This window comes from Rhamphochromis sp. 'chilingali', assembly GCF_963969265.1.
Source record: "Rhamphochromis sp. 'chilingali' genome assembly, chromosome: 12".
Lineage (NCBI taxonomy): Eukaryota > Metazoa > Chordata > Actinopteri > Cichliformes > Cichlidae > Rhamphochromis > Rhamphochromis sp. 'chilingali'.
In genome coordinates, this window is record NC_137939.1 from 6,048,313 (window position 1) to 6,065,864 (window position 17,552).

The following is a 17,552-nucleotide window of genomic DNA, read 5'->3' on the forward strand; positions in this document are numbered from 1 at the left end:
GACAACTGTAGTAGAAAAGAAAGTTTAAAAATGTGAACAAAATTAAGTACAAATACTTACAGTTTACCCTTTAATATTACTTACTATACCGCAAAACAGAAAAAAAAATCTAAACATGGTTCTCTTGTCCCTGGTGAATAAGCAGATCTATTTCAAATCAATCAGACTAAAGAGCTGCTGAGCAACAGTGCCTGTATACAGGATTTTTTAAAAATGTATTTAATGTTGTCTTACTGTATTATGAACGGAGTCGACAGTTCCGGCTGGACGTAAACCCTCTCGCGCGTGCGCAAAGAATGCAAAGACTTCGCGCGCGTTGTGGGGATCAACTGAAAAACTTAAAATAAGAAGCAACCTGTCATGTCCTCTTTTTGTGCCAAATTTGACAGCACAGTAAGTAGAGCTGTGTATATAATATTATCTCCCTAAGGTATGTAGTAATCCCGGGCTAGCTGATGGTTATGGTCTGAAATTATTGTTGGCTCGGAGAAAGTTTAGCTTCTATTAGCATCAAAGTTAAGCTAGCTAACTTCAATAAAGCCTGATGAGGTCACAAAGGTTAGCAGCATATCTCATGACATAGCTCAGATTGCATGTACTGCAATACATTTATATAAAGCATCTCATGTAGGCTCATGTGAAGATAACAGATAACTTAGTGTTTAGCTTTTTGATGGCAAATTAATTAAACTTCTGAAAATTACATGTCAATACATAATTTATATAAAGTGAGGCCTTTTAAGATAGGCCTATGATTGGTAGGTTTATGTCTGCTGTTTTTGTTTACAGTCAATTTAAAGAGGCTAAAACCTTTTCTCACAAGGATGGCACCTGCACAGAACACGCAGGTGGGAATGCATACACTTTCTCCCTTTGTAAATATTCCTATCACTTAATTAATCAATATTCAGGCCTAATGGTGAAAAGTAAATTGTATACTTCAACCTTTTAGTTGGAGCACATAATCAGTGAGGCGGTAAAGTCCGGAGATGTCCGAGCACTGGATGTGTTCTTGCAGAGGGAGATTTATGAAGAGACTCCCATGAAATGCTCTCAACAGTTTCTCAGCAAATTGGATAAACTTATCTGCAGGGTGAGATAAAACTCAAAACACCCAGTTACACAATATGATGCTGCGTTATCAGTGGAATTAATGAAACCATATTTATGTTCCATAGGGTTTGGCTCAAAAAGACCCCAAATTGGCCAGTCTGGGATTTGCCAGTCTTTACAAGTGTGGAAAACACCTAATACTACCTGGTGGTGACCAAGGACTTTTGGGGTTAATAGCACAGGGTCTAATAAAAAAGATGAGTACACACGTAATAATACATAAAGGTACATACTATGTGGGTTCTGTAAACTTATGTAGTCTGATTGAACCCTTTTTTGTGCAGATGGTGGAGTGGTTTGAAAAATGCAGACAACTGTGGATTCAGTGTGGGCTGCAGTGGGATGAGAACTTAATAAACCTCTCTGAAGACTTTTTAAATGCTTTAACGGTGAGCTAACTTCTAATAAGAAACACACTTTGTAAAGTCAACTGTTTCAGTATTCTTAATTTGGTTTGTTTTTACTTTCTCTATGTTAAAGGTGGTTCATCAGGCATGCGAAGAGGGTATGGATTTACATATCTCTATGTACTGTAGATAATGACATCTTTTTATACTGTTTAAAAAAGTGAATGGGGACATATTTAAGTGTAAGATGGATAAGAGTTTCTAACTTAAAAGAGGTTTCTAATAAGTTTACAGCAATTTAATGATGACTCTGTATACAAGAAGAAAGTATTGACTTTGTCTGCTATTCCATGTTTTATTTTATTTTTGCAGGGACATACAAAATCACTGAGTCCTTTCTGTATCCTATTGGCCAGTTGGCTGTTGACCCTAGAATCTACGTCCTGATCCAGAAAGAGGTGTACAATAGTTTATCTAATTTTTTTAGAGTAACACTGAACCTGAAAGACCTCTGTTTGGTACAGTTGATTAACTGCCTAATAATGTTTTAACAGGCAATTCGGAAATTCAACTTAATTCTGGATAAAATCCCAGTGGAACTTAAAAAAGACACGAAGATCCTAATGTCACAAGAGGCCTCTGATATCATGTATGTCACTGTAGTTTTCTTAAATGATTATTAACATTAAATGTAATACAATTGGAAACATGAATGATCACAATCAAGAATGAATTACCACATTTACTAATTATTAAGAAGTAGATTGCTCATTTGATTACAGGATCAAACTGGCTGATCATATAATGGATGTTGGTGGTAAGCTTTCTTTATACGTTTCTCTTTACCCAGAATTACTATTAAAAATAAAATATGTAAAACACTGTTTCTGTTTCCCCCTCAGACTATGACTTTCAGTCATCCTTGATGGAGGCATTGTGCAGAATGGCCACAACTGACCAGAGGAAGGAACTTGCATATAAATGGTTCAGAATGAGCCTTGTGGCCAGTGCATTTGCCAAAATACGTGATTCTGAATTTGAGACGGTAACATTAGTCTGTTTTGGTTTATTTTATATTTGCTTTTGATTTTTGATGTACTGGTGCTGTTGCTGATGTTGTTTATGCTGAAAGGCTGCATAAAATTGAATGCAAGTGTGTGTGATTTCAGGCTTGTCGTACATTTCTAAACATGGTGAATGGGATGCAGGGAGACAAGAGAAGGTACATACATAACAGAGCTCAGTGCTATACAACACATGTGGTTTCATTTGTAACTTTCATTCTAAACCTGAGTTAATATGAATTTTCATATGTTTGTCTATTTCTCTAAGAATATTGCATTTTACAAATTCTTTCGCCAAGCTCTTTTAATAAAAATCTCTAATTACATTCTGTATTTGGGCCATATTGACTGGAAAGATTTACTGAAAGTTCTGATGACACAATTCTTTGTGCACTGTAGGGTGTATTCCTACCCTTGTTTGGAAGCTTATCTGGACAGCAGTGAGGTCAGTATCAACAGGGATTCTGTTCTAAAATGTGAAAAACAAAACTGAATTTGAAACAACTCAGTTATTAATTGTCTGAACACACATAAGGTATCTCTCACCACACAGTCCTAGTCTGTTTAATCTAATAACAGCTTATGTCCAAATTCATGCTGTATTGTTAATACTATAAGTTGCTGTTATAATAAGGTTGTGGTTATGTTGTCAGTTGCTGATGCCCTCGGATGAGAAACTTGAGGAATTCTGGATTGACTTCAACCTCGGCAGCCACAGCATCTCTTTTTACTTCTCCTTGGCTGATGAAGAGGTACAGATACCTCAAATCAGTAATATACACACATATACAATATACATAGTAATATACACATTAAAAAATCTCAACTTTTGCTTAGCACAGTCAACATCTGCTTAACAAACTTTGGTTTACCCTCAAAGGATAGCCACTGGGAAACTATATGTCTCAATGAGCATGAAGTCCAAAGCTACACTGTAAAAGGTAATGTATACACAAAGGCCAATGCATATGTGCCTGCTCGCATTCACTGAATTTTTATTTGCATGCGACTTTGCCATTTCGTATAAGTATTTTCTCTAATAAAAAATTTCTTAATGTCCAGAGGAGGGTAAGAGGCAGGTCTTGCAGATCAAGCTGTCAGAGGTGGTCATTGTTGGTGCAGCTGAAGGATCCACTCTTACGATCCATTTCAGCTCCTCGCTGGACATCCTGCAGGCTGTGCAAAATGTCTATGGACACAGCAAAAATAAAGTAGAGTCTATCTGTCTTTACTGAATTTTCTTGCTACACCACAATAGATACATGACAAGTAAATTCTAAGGTATACATTAATGTTAAAAAGACTTTCACAACAAGTGGAAAAGTCTATATTTTCCACTGATAGAATGGGGCTCCAAACAGAAGCTAAACTGTGGTCATGATGAATTTAAGTATTTGGATTAAGACTTTCTTCTTCCGTCAGGGCTCATCTGTAGTGAAAGCTACAGCTAGATCTTTAATGGAGAACAACACTCAGGTAAACATTGGTTTGTCAACGTAATGCTCTTATTGTACTTCTGTAATAATTAGTTGTCATCTCAGATTCCAGTGTTTATTAAACTGTCAATATTTGAGCTGGAGTTGGGTTTAAATGGTAAATTGACTGGTTCCTATAGCGCTTTTGTCCTCTGATTCTCAAAGCGCTTTATGCTTCAGTGCTTTCTGTATCTTCTCCAAGGACATTTGGTAGTGTAATATATTGAAATGTATAATATTTATTCTTAATTTAAATCGAAATTATAATGGGTGCAAGCTTTTGTGTGTGGGGTTTTTTATTCATGTGGTTTTATTGTATCAGAAATCTTTTGTTAATGTCTAAAAATATTTTTCATCCTGTATGTTCATCTTTTTTTAGGTTGTTCCAGAGAGCCAGGTGTCTCTTGGTGAAAGTGAAAAAAGTACTGTCAACTACGTTTTACCTGCTACAGCTGCACCAGCACAGGTAGAGATTTAAATTTTAAATTACAGACAGTTTAGACTAGACAGGAAAATGGAGTGGGAGCAGGGGCATACCATGATTGATATCAACATAAAGTTAAGTCAGTGAAGGCAGTGTTTTAGCTTACTTTACAGAAGTGTGCATATTTTTCCTGGTATTTCTGGGTATGAACAAAATTCTGCTTTATAAATTAAACCCCACTGAAAACGGTTAAAATACTAGCTGCTTCTAGAGATATGCAGGAAAATCCCTGTAATGTGTATAATATTATTTAATGTAGCAATGCAACACATACAGCACATGCAACTACCTGCAAAATAAGAAGGAAAGCAGAAAAAGATCAGTTCAGAGAAAACGAATGAGTCAAAACACAAGTTGGAAGTTAACGAAGATTGATACAACAAACAATTCCTCAGCTAAAGTCAGTATTTGCAAATATTTATCCATTTATTAATATAAATGTTAACAGCTACACTCTAACATCTTTTTTAAGGCTGGCATCAGTTATATAATGAAAGTGTAAGACAACTCTTGGTTGTGATACTTCAATAGAAAGGCACACCTGAAACTTAACAGCAGAGGGAGCACACAAGCCACCAAATAAATATTGAGCAGTATTTTCCTCACCATGGATTAAACACTAAATTCCTCTTAAACACAGAAGTTATTCTGTAAAGACTTCTGTGTTATTATTGATGTGAAATAAAATCTACAAAACAGACCATCATAAAGATTTATAGACATCTGATTTTCCCTCCAGGTGGTCACCCCAGCCAAGATGAAGATTTCTGAGGCCACTGCCTTTTTTAGCAGCGGCGGAGCTGGAAGTGTGCATCGTTCCTTCTCTCTTGCATCAAGTAGGTGACAGTACAAAGTGTGAAGAACTGCAGCCACACCAATTCCAGCAATTGTACTAAGTTACAGGCTTTATTTTATTGGTGAGAGAAATAAATGGGCTACATCACAAGAATAAACATAATCACAAAAACAACTAAATATACAAGTTGTGAAAGAAGACAAAAAGAACACCCTATACAAGTAATTTTTGCTTTTTTTTAATAGACTGTATTATAACTCTTTAGAGTATGGATAGAGTAAACATGTAAAGATACTAGAGCTGAATCAGATTCCTCATGTCCTTTGGGGTTAGTTTAGTTCGTATGTAAATACTAAGTAGTTATTATGTGTCCAGTTGTTTCATTTGTGCTCAGTTGTATCATTCTCAACCACTGAATAAATCCTGAATGAGTATGATATTTTTTGTCCTCCTTTTTAGACACTCCAGCCAATGGCATTGGAACAGAAAAGTCACCTCTTGAAGTGGTTAGTTCACATATCACCACTGTTAAGAACTGCAGTCATAGCAGCTACTCTTTAATGTATTCAGTATTAAGTTTTAGTTATACTCTGATTATATTGCTTTATACTGTAAGTCCTTGCATACCGCACAAATAGTGTAAAGTAAATGTTCATGTTTTTGTAATGTGTACTGTTTAGCCAAGTTAGGAGTAGTTATACACCAGGTCCAGGAAATTCAGTTATTCAGTTACTATCGATGTGATGCATCTCTACAGAGCACAGCCTCTAAACCGGCCATCGAGAATAAAGGTGACAAATACAAAAAGGTACAGTCTATCTATAAATGATTTAATTTTTTAATTTTTTTTTTTACTACTGTTGCTACTTTTGCATGATCTTTTTAACCTTTTTGATTAAAGGAGACCATAATATGATCCAGCTGTGTAAAAAGGGGTTTTGCTTTTCACGTTTCTTAATAATTCGATGTTTTAACTACCTAGACTTATCTAGACCTCCTCTGGTCACCTAACCATTGAATTTCCATCAGGGTACTGGTTTGTTCTTTTTTTGTTTGTTTGGTTAATGCTCATAGCCTGATGTAAAGACATAATTTCCACACAGTCAGAATAAAGTGATGTAAAAATCGTTGCTGTTGGGTTCTTAACAATGCAGTCAGTGCAGCAATTATAAGCAACAGAGGATTTAGTATGAGGCACAAAGTAAATAACTGTGTTCTGCTAAATATGAAATATCATACAGTTTCATTTGCTGTCATTTGCAGAGCATACCACTGAAAGATGCTGTGAACATGGTTCTGGCTGAACAAGGAGGAGAAAAATCCAGAGGTATGATATAAATATATTTTCATTGTTTTTTGCTTAACTCAGAAATAAACTGTATTATCTTTGTTACATACAGCTTTATTTGTTTAAAGACTCAACCCATTACTGGCCTTTTCACTTGCAGAGGAGAATTTTGTGCCTGACACCCAACCCCAAACTGGGAGTAACATGCAAGTATCATGAAGAACCTCCAGTCTGTTTGCATAGCTGCATAGCCAGTGTTCTGATTGATATCTGTATGTAATGGGTCTATCTGAGTATATTTATGTTTTTATTTAAATTACAGGGCTTCTAATTGGCACAAATTTTCAGTTTCAAAAATGCTGATGATGCCAACACAGAAAACGAGTTCCCTGCCAAGATCTGGTAAACTAAGGCGGCAAAAAATATCTTCAGTATCGCTAAAATTATGAAACTGTCATTGTACATTACAGCTAGTAAAATATACAAAAAACAAGCTAGTTAAATGTTAATGCCATTAACAATTATCAGGGTTTTGATTACAGTTATTTTCCTCTCTTTAGAACCTTGTTCAGCTATGCTGCGTCCTCAGGAGCGCTCCTTATCATCGAAGTGGTCAGTTTCAGCCTCGACCTCAGTCTGCCAAAAGCAACTGCATATCCAGCTCAGCGAGCGACTGCAGCAGGTCCTTAAGGAGAGGAACAAAGACTCTCCACCTCCTGAAGCATCTGATATCAGAAGGGACTCGAATGAAACAAATGCAGAAGACCAGTATGTTTCCTCATTATGTACTTCCAAGCCGCAACATGCCCAGAGCAATGGCCGTGCAAAAAGGAAGAGCAAGGGCCAGACGTCACTGGAGACTAGTGCTGTTCTCCAGACCTCCACAACTAAAACTCTAAAGGAGAAAAAAACACTCAAATCTGAAACTGAAAGTAAGAGGGCTCAATTAGACAAAGAAAAGGTATGACTTCTGTGAAGTTTATGCAGCTTAATGTCAAGTCCAAAATTCTTGTTAAGAATTAAGGTTTTTTTTGTTTCTTTGGTTTTTTTATTCCTTCAAATTTCTGCTCTCAGAGAGACTCAGAGGCTGCAGGCAGCATGGTGAAGCTCATCTCTAGCCGCTATAAGGATAATGGCCAATCTAAAGAAAAACACACTTCTGAAAAGCTCACTCAGAACTGGTTTCCTTCTCTTGTCAACAGGTATGAACATTTAGGGCTGTAATTTTTCCATTTTAAATTTCCACTTCAATAATGTCATTAATGGAGTTGTTTTTGTAGTAGAACAATCTTCAATATGAGCTGGTTATCAACTGGAAAAGTAAGTGATCAATATTTGAATTATGTCTAGGATTAATTTGAGTAATTTTTAAAATATAGTTTTTTAAAAAAAACATTGAAAGCACTTTTCTGTATTTATTTTACTAAAGATAATTTATTGATTCATTTGATGTATTTTAGAGAGAAACATCCAGAAACCCAATTACATCCTACAGCAGAACCAAAACAAACTCTGTGAGGCGGAGGTAATCTAAGTCGATTAAAACATTTCAAAGATATTTGAAGATAGATTTGTCTTTCAGTGAATGTAATAGTTTTTTCCCCTGTTGTATAGAGATGACGTTTTTGCATTCAGGACCAATACACCCCTCAGTTCTGAGGTAAGTGTTACTAATGTGAGTCAGTTTTATGTATTGACATGTATCAGCATGAGAACTTAGAAAATTCAGGATTAAAGTTAACAGTCTTGTTTCACTTATTTCATTTTAGAAGGAGAACATAAACACCTGTGGCATACAGAGCAAGTAGGCCCCATTGAGAATGTTCTGTGACTTTTATTTGTCTTAAATATTAATATTTTGTTACAAATCTTTCTTAAATCTATACTTCCCATATTGTTTGACAGTGGCATCCACTCCTCGGTACTCCTCAGCACAACCAAGAAAGAGCAGCCTGTGGCGAAAGTAGGCATTCATTGTATGTTTGTGGAAACATTTTCTTCATGCTTGTGTACTCATGTCTGTCCTCTGCTGTATTCTGTGTTACAGAAGAAGGGGCATGTAAAAAAGCACCTGTTTAGTGACACAGACACAGAAAATGCCACAACAGATCTCAGCTGGCTGAGAGAGTCAGCCACAAAGTCCAAGCCCAAGGTTATCAAATACTCCAGGCAGGCGCCCATCAAACCTAGACCTGTCCCACACCATGCTTCTGGTAGGCCATTAAAGTTACATTCAGACTCAAAGTCTGAAAATTGTTGCATCACGACTGTATGCCAATAAAATTATTTGAAAACATCAGTAATTGCATACAGGTTTTGTTTAATTACAGTTGAATCTCCAGATTTAGTCCCAACCTTTCCAAGAGCTGGATTGGGTAATAACAAACCAACTCAGGTAAGGAATGATTAATGTTTTTGTAAATTGTGTGCTACAAGCTGCACTATTTTAAGTAACCACAGTGTGTCACTGTTGTATCAGAAAAACGGGCGCATGAAAAGGGACCTTGGTCAGCCAAAGGAGAGAGTAAAGCTAGCAGCAGCACCTAGCAGACAACATGCAGCTACTAAGAGGCCCAAGAGAGTTGCAGCCGCCTCTACCAGAAGCTACAAAGAGCCAGATACTGATGACAGTCAGCCAGAAGAACCTGAGGATCCTCCTGCTACCAAGGCAGGAGACAGACTTCTTTTTCTTAAGCATTGTTACTGCTTTTTGTTTTTGTTTTTTTAAACGGTTAACAGGTACCACTTTGCTTTTTTAAGTAATCCTATTGGCAACAGTGTCAAGAGTAAACAAAAGATGAAGCAGACATGTTTATTAAAACATTTTGTAAATATATATAGTGTAAAAAGGCAAACTTCATCCTGCCTCCACACATTATATTGAATATCAAAATGCCTTTTTTCATGGACTCTCATGGCCGTCCTTTCAATACTCTAAAGGTATACAATTTTAAGCTCAGGTGTAGAAAATATATTGCTCAGTCACAGTGTTAATAAACTACTCACTAAACCATAGTGAGTTTTAAAAATACACATTTCATCTGGTGAAAAGACAAAAAAAAAACTTTCAAGCCAGTGCAACAATAATAATGTATATTTTGTACCTTTCTTTTCTTTATAAATAGTACTCATTCTCTGCGAAAACCGTGGAAGTTCATGCAACTCAAAAAAAGAAGAAAAAGACTGACAGCACCCAGCAAATGGAAAACAATATAAACCCATGCGCAAAGAAGCCAGCCACTTCCAAGGTCATTTGTGTTTAATGTCATCTTTACTAAGTGGTTATGTGAGAAATGGCTGGAGCAATATCATATTTATTTTTCTTCTGAATTTCAACAGAAATATTTTATAGACCAGCAGAGGAAGCATGAGAAAACCTCTGAGCGAGCAGCTGCTACCTACAGGAGAAAACGCAACAACAACCAGTCAGATTTTAAAAAACCTTCTGTACTTAAGGTAGGACATCAGTTCTGCACAGAAATGTTCTTATTACTTGTTGTCTTCAACTCACAGCTTTATATCTTTGCAGATACTAAGTGTTTATACACTTATATGTTATAGATGGGTAATTCAGAATTTACACAGCACATGTATCACGAACAAGTGGTAAATTTAAATGAAAAACGATGACATCCATGGGCTAACAGCTTCTCAGTTACAAGGTAGAACTTCCCTAAACCATGCCCTGCTTTACCCCTTTGACTCAACAGGGGAAAGCAATTTATAAAGACGTTAAACTATCAGCTGAGACCAGAAACTCACTAGAAAAACCCCAGATTTTTTTTTTTATCAGACCTGGCAGCTATGTTTATCATATTTATACAGTCTTTGATCTGAATATATTTCAGTAGTTTATTATTTAACGTCAAAAGGAGAAATTTAATTTTTTTTGGCTGTATTTAGCTGAGAATATGCTGTGGTCTTAAATCTTCACCTGCAGATTGTGTTTCTGAATGGATTTCACAGTATAATATGTTGTCATAAATAACATACTTTGTTCTCCAGCAGAGGCCTGAAAATGTTCCTCAAGAAACTTCAAAATTGAAAAAGACAAATGCCCAAGAACAGATGAGTTCATTGAAGGATTCCTGGGTTACTTGCCAGACCTCTTTCTGTCCATCCCCTCCTCTCATGGAAAAGATGAGATGTAAGATACAATAAAAAACGACTCTCTAGCGTCAGAGTTAGATAAGAGCCATTTGATCCCTCTGACAGCTGCTAATGTCTATTTAATGTTTAATGTTTGATCAAATGGTTTGTTAATTCCATCACAGTGGTGACATGTATCATGACCCCAATTCCCCCCTGACAACCTTAGACACTGTCAGTAAAAACAGAATGCAGTGATTTGTAAATCATATTAACCCATATTTTGTTCACAATAGAACACAGAAAATAACATATTAAATGTTTAAACGGAGATATTTTACTATTTCATGAAAAATAATAGCTCATTTTGGATTTGATGGAAGCAATAAAAGGCTGGTATACTAAGTGTGCTTAAAATGAAACCACTGGAGAAAGATTATGCACTTAATTAGATTGATTGGCACAGGTTAGTAACGTGATTTGGGGGTAAAAAGTGCATTTCTCAGAAGTAAAGATGACAGGTTCACCTGAAATTCATTTCAAAATGAACTTGAATTTTTTCTTAAAATGATACATTTTTCACTTCTTTCTATTCTGAATTAAATATGGGTTTATGGTAAAATGGTAAATGGCCTGTATTTATATAGCGCTTTACTAGTCCCTAAGGACCCCAAAGCGCTTTACATATCCAGTCATCCACCCATTCACACACACATTCACACACTGGTGATGGCAAGCTACATTGTAGCCACAGCCACAAATGATTTGAAAAGTTTATGAACTTTTCAAATCATTGGATTATGTTGTTATTTTTCACTGCATCGCAATTTTTTCAGAATTCAGGTTGTACTTAATAGTCATTTTAACATTGAAAAAAAAAAGTTTTCCTTTAGTGACACATATTTTTTCTTCAGCAGAAGAGTGGATGGTAATCTTTGATTTTCATTATTGTGTAGAAACATTGACTCTCAAAAGGTGAGATCGTCAGAAATGCTAACTTAACGTATTACTCCGAGTCATAATGATGAGTCTCGTTATCTTTCTTAACATTTATATTTGTAAAAAATTATACTCTTCACACAAAACCCCCTTTTTGTAACGCTGGTTCTTTATCAGCTGTTAGATATTTGTATAAACCCCTGTGAAACAATTTGGTGCCGGCAATGTGTGTTTCCATGGCAGTGAAACCTTTTCACTCTAAACACTTTATGTAAAGCATTGCATAAAGAAACCTTTTGCTCTCCAACCTCTATGTAGAGGAACTTGTGTATATTGACCTTCTACTCTTTGTCCAACTTCTGAAGCCAGTTGTTTGAACATCTGTGCTTATTTTGGATCCCCGCAGCTGCTGATAGGTCAGTCCCAACCTTGGATTTGACCTGCTCCCCTCTTCTCACCCCGCGGGGATCCCCGCTGCCTGCCTCCCCTAAGCCTTCTTGCCAAGACACCCCCTCGCCAGTCCTGCTGCTACCCAAACCTAAAGTCAGAAGTAAAGAAATGTGCAAGTCTTCTTTCTACACTGCAGAAAAGAATCATGGCTCATCCAAGACTCATTCTAAGCAGTCTGTCCCTTCTCTCACTTCACTTGGAGGACAAATCCCTGCACCTCCGACTGAACTTAGTGCAGCAAAGGTACATCACCTTTCTGACATATTATGGCACTGTGGTAAGGTATCTGTCAAGGGTTAAAACAGAAAGAAAGTGTTTTAGGGTAGAAAAATACTTGTTTCACATTCACCCTAAAAAACAGCACAGTGCAAAATATATGAGTATGGGTTTTTTCTAATTTGTTGAGTTGAAAGCATATTTTTTTTATTTCTGAACATTGCTTCAGCAAATAGTGGAGTATTCCAGTGTGGGTGGTGTTCTGTTATTAAAGAAAATAAATAACAAAGTAAGATGGAAAGGGTAGTCACACCTAACTCAGCAAAAAGGCCAGAAGGGAAAGAGTGAGGAGGCCTTATTGATTTAATTTTGTCTTTGCTCCTCTTTGTATAAAGTTAGTCCAGTATACTGCACATCTGTAGCGATCTGCCGTGGGCTGAGTTGTTAAATTCATCTGGACTCACCATAAAGATGTTTATACACTCATTTTGGCATCTTTGTCAGGTCTTTAAGCTATTCATGCACTAACTCTGCATAGATGTTATTGATGTCAGTCAACAGTCTTGTGAGAATCAGTAGCACAACTTGAATCGTAGTGTGAGTTATTATTTCACTGAAGTAAAAACGTAGGCCACTGACTTAAGCATGACTTAAGCTGAAATTCCCAGACTGTCCGAGAAAAATGTGGATAGGGATGACTGAAAATATAACTCCCTCCCCTTAAAAACCTTATTTTGAACCTTGTCCTTTATAAGCAACTGGAAAGTTTGATTTGCAAACTGCTAAATTCTACTCCAGACAGTTATTTTCTCTAACATGAGATGGCTACGGCTAAACGAAGCCATTCTTATGAGTTAGCCATGTGAGGAATTCCTAATAAATAGATCTTTTAATTATGGGGAAATGCACATGATGATTGAAATGACCTACTTAATGCCGTACAGAGCAGATAATGGCTTTGCAGCACTTAATCTGTGCTTCTTCATGCATTGTGTGAAATGTCTTTTTCATTTATTGTCACTTATCTATGGCAGACATGATCATTAGCTAACCACAAAACGAGTTACCATATTTTTTTTTTTTGACATTATTTCTCATCACTTTCTGCCGCCTTCAATCTTCTATTTGTTTCCAGATTAGTACAATCGAACAGCATCTTTCTTCAGCACCTCATTCTCCTTTGTCCACTCGACCCCTGCTGACATCCACACTCCTTGAGCTGGACAAACCACCCTTGCCTTCTCCTGCTCAGTCACCATTTCCAAATGACACAATTAGCCATGGCCACTGCTGTAGTTTGAGTAATGTGTCTTCAGTATCCCAGATTTCACTAAGCTCATCATCTATTAACTCATCAGTACTCACCAGCAAAGTTAAGGACGGTCCCACTGTTGCCCTGGCTCTATCTGTTAAAGCAGAGGTATTGGCTCTTTACTGATTTTTGGTTTCTTTTTTTGATTAATGTAACTTTACAGCTGAAGAACAAAAAAAACTTTAAGAACACTAAATCACTCAAACTAACTAACTCATTACTGTCCTCCTGATAGATGACGCCACTGTCAGACCAAGACTCAAAACTCGCACAGTCTCATGTTTCAGGTAAAATAAACGTTTAACTTGTTTTTTGGGGGGGTTTGCCATAAATTTCCTGGTTGCTACAGTTTAATTCCACCGTTAGGTCCACTCTGCACCAAATTAAAGTTGCGCTTCATTATAAAATGGCATCCTATCTAATTGTCACATCTGATTTTTGAAACAGGGCCCAGCCGCAAGCGCCACATTTCCTTGTCTAGTGATTCAGAGGACGAGGAGACAGAAGAGAGTATGAGAAGCAAGATGAGAGGGAATCACTCTCCTCATTTGAAGCCACGGAAATTATTCAAGTCGTGTAAGACATATTCAGAGTCTCTTACATAGATAAGCACAGGAAAACCTTAACTACACATGCCTTAATCAGACAAGCTAATATGTGTTTCAACTTTGGCACAGGAAGTTTCTTCATGTGTTTTTTTTTTTTAGATCAGGATTTTACTACATCCAAATCTAATCTAAGGTGATCTATCTGAATGTATTTTTTGGAACTATTTTGTTAAATTGACGTTGTTAAATTATATGTGATGTAAAAGAGATACACAGGAAGTCAAAATATTCCTTGCAGCACAGTCAAAACATCTTTGTTTTTTTATAACTATATGATTTAGGATGTAGTGAGGATATTTAAGATATCAGTGGCATCTTTAAAAGATCTGGTAAAAAAAAACTATGAAACATTCTTGAATCAGAATTTGACTCTAATGTTGTCCTTTCTAATATGTTAATGTTCCTGTTTGTTACCTACAGTTGAGGTGCCTGCTGTGGATGAGTTGAGCCAGGTGAAGTCTTCCTCTGGTCATTGGGAGGGTGAAGTAACAGATGGAGACGTGGACATTGATGAAGGTTTAGATTTGCCAGAAATTGCTGTAAACCCAAGAAACATGTGTCAGCAGTTGAGCTCGGAGCTCAAGAAGAAGTTCCAGGTTGGAAATGTGTCCAGACATACAACATAGTTAGAGAATAGTGCTGCACACTACATTGCATCTGTGCTGTGTTCACAATTTAAAGGAACACTTAATGTTGTGAGAAATCTAGTATGTGGTAAACATGTATTTGAGACAGCAGTGTGTACTGCTGTTGAATGATTACTTACAAAACTGCTACATAACCATATATGTTCATGTTCAGAAACGTTACAGCATGATGGAGCTTTACAACAAGCAGTCTTTGAAGACCGTCCAGCAACACGTCTCTTCCATTAATATGCAAATTACCAAATGCAGGTCAGTTAGTTTGTCAGTGTGTAAATGAACTATAAGTCTGATCTTTTCGGTTAATATGCAACATTTGTTATCGCCAACCTTTAGTTAATTTGATGGCCGATAGCACACTAACAGAGAAGTCCTGAAAGGCAAGTGAGAATCTATAGTGATCATTTTATTTTAACCTAAATTATTTTCTCTTGTGTGTTCATAACTGGAGAATATGAAAAAGAAAGATTTGGCAGAATAATCTATTCAAAAAAAAATGTGTATCTGGGCTTCTTCACACAGGGGTCCTTAGCAAATGTGAAATCTAGTTAGAAGTCAGTTTGCTGTGTTAATAAATCCTTTTTATGTTTTATTGGCTACAACCCTACAGTGGTCTTTCATGAGTGTGATAGGACACTGTAATCTTTGTTTGTATTTCCTTGTAGATTTCTACTTTTCTGGTTAATTGTCTGTCCTCTCTACAGGACTCAGAGGCTTAAACAGATTCAGAAGGTCCTCCTGGAGGAGATACACAAATTGGAGCAGGATGACACTGTGCTGAAAAACATGGATAATGACCTCACTGTAGGTTATTCTGACTCTGTCTGCCACATAGAGAAAATGCAGAAAGCGATATTAAAAACAAAATATCCAGCCATACAATGTTCTGTTGAATAATACCTGCCGCCAGGATGATCTGTTGTAGATTTGACCAGTGCCAATGGTTTTTCCTTATACAGATGTACTGGAAAAAACAGATGACGGCTTTCCATTCTTACCAGAAGCAGGAAATCACAAGGTGAAATTAAAGCGTGTGTTTGTGTGTGTTTGAGTACTAAAAGAGTCTTATAATTCTGTTTTCCACACTCTGATCAATGGTGTCCTTTCAGGTTTAAAGAAGAATACACAGAATTATCAAAATTTTCTGTTGGAAGAAAGATTAAAACTTTTGATTTGAAAAAAGCTTTTTTCATTAAGCTTGAAATCATCAACTAAATACACGTCCTATACATCCTATTCTTCCTACTATCATTTAGCTGGGGTTATCGTAAGCATTCCCTCCATAGTTACACTGCTAGTAGCTGAAAATAAAAATAAAGCACCCCCATTTATCAACTTCCCCCATATGGTAATTAACACACATAATCTATACAGTCGTTTCAGATATGTCTGACTTCGTCACTCAGTGAGTATATGAGAAACCAATATCAGTATTATTCCTTTGATAAACATATATTTTATTAATTGCCATTTATGCCCTCTGTTTTAAAAAAATTCCATATGCAGTTTATTATGCTGCTAACTCCTCGAATCTGAGAAGGGATTGTATTAAATGGGTCCTTTAGCCACAATACTCTGCAGTCCATACTTGTGTCACTAATTTGTCGTTTGTTCTTTGTTATCTTGGTAGTTCCATCCTGAGTGACACGATAGCCACGAAAATATTTAAAAATGTGTAAAAGAAATCAGATATACAGCTCCATGGTTGTCTGTCTCCTTATTTCCAGAAATGAGCTCCTGAAGAGAGCGCTTCAGAGTAACACGTGCAACAGCTTGGAGTATGAGGAGAGAATATTCACATCTGAGGTGTGATCCTCATGCATAGACTTCACAGTATATCTAATATTTGCTTCATTGTGTTGCTTGAGTGCAGTCTGTAGCTGTAACTCAAAATTCAGCTTTGAATAATCAGTGTTTATGTGTTTTAATTTAGAAGAGGTCATCTGCCTGTCAAGCTGTCTATCAAATATGACTTTTGCTGAGTGGCCTTTGTGACATTTTGCTATCTCTTTTATTCTCCCCCTGTGTGTCCTGACTGTGTCATATTCTTTATTACCACTCCCAAAAACCCTGCTGCTGTTTGTGCTGTTTTCAGATGTGCACGATCAGAAAAGACATGAAGTCAGTTCAGGACAAATTCCTCAGTGAGATGGTGAGTATGAACAGGTGAAACTTCAGGAAACAGAGAAGAGCTGGGCTTGCATTGTGTGTCTTTAATGTTGTGTCCATCACTCTGTCAAAAGAACAATGGTTCTGTGAAAGCTTGTGCATAAGCACGTACCATTGAAAGAAAAGTATGACTCAGATGATGTTGTGTAAGATCTCAAATTAAGCGTCTTTCTCGAATGTTTCTTTGTGTCCTTTATAGCTGGAGGGAGAGCTCCAGAGAGTCAAGAAAGGACTGCATGCTTTGTTCTTCCCCTGATGAGGGAGCCGGGTTTGAGTTCAACACTGTCCCGGAACGCAATAAAGCAGGTTGTGTGTTTCGTGCTGTCCTAGGCAGTTCTGCTGTGCTCAGTCAAAGTATTTTCATGCAGTGTTTGTTTTTCTGGATTCTGCTTTGATTCCATGCAGATGTCTTTGGTTTATTCTAATGGTGCTTTGTTCCAGTGTTTGGGATTTGATTGGAAATGTTGTGTTCTGGTGTTATTTTATGGCTTTTATAAATTGAATAAGTTTTGGTGTTATTGTAAGCTCTCCCATGCTATTCATTGACTTGACTCTATT

The 17,552-nt window shown here is 36.8% G+C and overlaps 1 protein-coding gene across 1 annotated transcript; it reads left to right on the forward strand.

The window, feature by feature from the left end:
• The first annotated feature begins 300 nt into the window (after positions 1-300).
• Positions 301-17,513, forward strand: sycp2 (synaptonemal complex protein 2). The gene is made up of 46 exons (XM_080897676.1): positions 301-393; positions 790-848; positions 953-1,093; positions 1,398-1,502; positions 1,594-1,618; positions 1,833-1,918; positions 2,015-2,109; positions 2,243-2,277; positions 2,363-2,505; positions 2,630-2,682; positions 2,924-2,969; positions 3,178-3,276; positions 3,405-3,465; positions 3,587-3,735; positions 3,947-4,000; positions 4,379-4,465; positions 5,223-5,319; positions 5,739-5,785; positions 6,037-6,087; positions 6,543-6,606; positions 6,728-6,773; positions 6,890-6,969; positions 7,128-7,528; positions 7,642-7,769; positions 7,848-7,887; positions 8,028-8,092; positions 8,182-8,227; positions 8,337-8,371; positions 8,473-8,530; positions 8,615-8,780; positions 8,898-8,962; positions 9,047-9,235; positions 9,693-9,815; positions 9,907-10,023; positions 10,573-10,714; positions 12,002-12,288; positions 13,397-13,681; positions 13,809-13,860; positions 14,021-14,149; positions 14,602-14,777; positions 14,983-15,077; positions 15,530-15,629; positions 15,785-15,843; positions 16,553-16,631; positions 16,921-16,977; positions 17,194-17,513. The coding sequence occupies exons 2-46, from the start codon at positions 825-827 to the stop codon at positions 17,248-17,250; spliced, it is 4,539 nt and encodes a 1,512-aa protein (XP_080753802.1). The 5' UTR covers positions 301-393; positions 790-824; the 3' UTR covers positions 17,251-17,513.
• Positions 17,514-17,552: the final 39 nt, after the last annotated feature.

Coding starts and splice junctions, on each gene's coding strand:
- sycp2 (XM_080897676.1), top strand. CDS start 825: ATGGCACCTGCACAGAACACGCAG. Junction 8,781..8,897: donor TGTCCCACACCATGCTTCTG/GTAGGCCATTAA, acceptor GTTTAATTACAG/TTGAATCTCCAGATTTAGTC. Junction 9,236..9,692: donor AGGATCCTCCTGCTACCAAG/GCAGGAGACAGA, acceptor CTTTATAAATAG/TACTCATTCTCTGCGAAAAC.